Source organism: Morone saxatilis, unplaced genomic scaffold (genome assembly GCF_004916995.1).
Source record: "Morone saxatilis isolate NCDOM2014 unplaced genomic scaffold, NCSU_SB_2.0 Contig12, whole genome shotgun sequence".
Lineage (NCBI taxonomy): Eukaryota > Metazoa > Chordata > Actinopteri > Moronidae > Morone > Morone saxatilis.
Window position 1 is genome coordinate 4,925,432 of NW_023339674.1, and position 633 is coordinate 4,926,064.

The 633-nt window shown below is 36.0% G+C and overlaps 1 protein-coding gene across 1 annotated transcript in view; it reads left to right on the forward strand.

Moving 5' to 3' along the window:
- LOC118321409 (glutathione hydrolase-like YwrD proenzyme) overlaps positions 1–633 on the forward strand; it is an 11,743-nt gene continuing 11,110 nt past the window's right edge. Inside the window, exon 1 of the mRNA XM_035652709.1 lies at positions 1–136. Coding sequence (XP_035508602.1) covers positions 37–136 — 100 coding nt within the window. The 5' untranslated portion in view covers positions 1–36. The remainder of the gene's footprint in view (positions 137–633) is intronic.

The following is a 633-nucleotide window of genomic DNA, read 5'->3' on the forward strand; positions in this document are numbered from 1 at the left end:
TGCGGCGTTATTATCTTTGCTGAAAACTAAAACGGGATGGATACCGACCTGACTTTCTCCTCTCGTCGGTCTCCTGTGGTGTGTTTACACGGCTGTGCATCGTCCAGCCAGCCTCTAGCTTCAAGCATAGGACTGGGTGAGTGGAAAACTGTTGCCGTGGAGATCTAACTAGAAAGTGAGGCAGCAGGATGACTCCCGAGAAAGTTTCATGGTTTTCTTTATTTCTTCCATTTAATATTGTTATTTATTTATTTATCTCAACTCATAAAGCTAACTGAACTGGAGGACCAGAAACACAGGTGCCTCTGAGATTAGAGACAGAAATGGACCATTGACAGTATAGGTTATAAGAAATGGACACACACACACCCACAAAATAAGTTTGTATTACTTTATTACTTATTATCTATTTTTTCTACTTTATTTTAAGTTTTTCTCTCTTACTAATCAGAATCAGAATCAGAATTATGTTTATTGCCAAGTAGGTTTTTACACCTAAGAGGAATGTGTCCTGGTGCAATTGGTGCATAAAATATACCAACACAAATATACAAATAAACAAATCACACAAAAATCACACAGAAAAATAAAGTACTTTCAGAATATAAATGAATAAAGATAAGAAAGATAAGA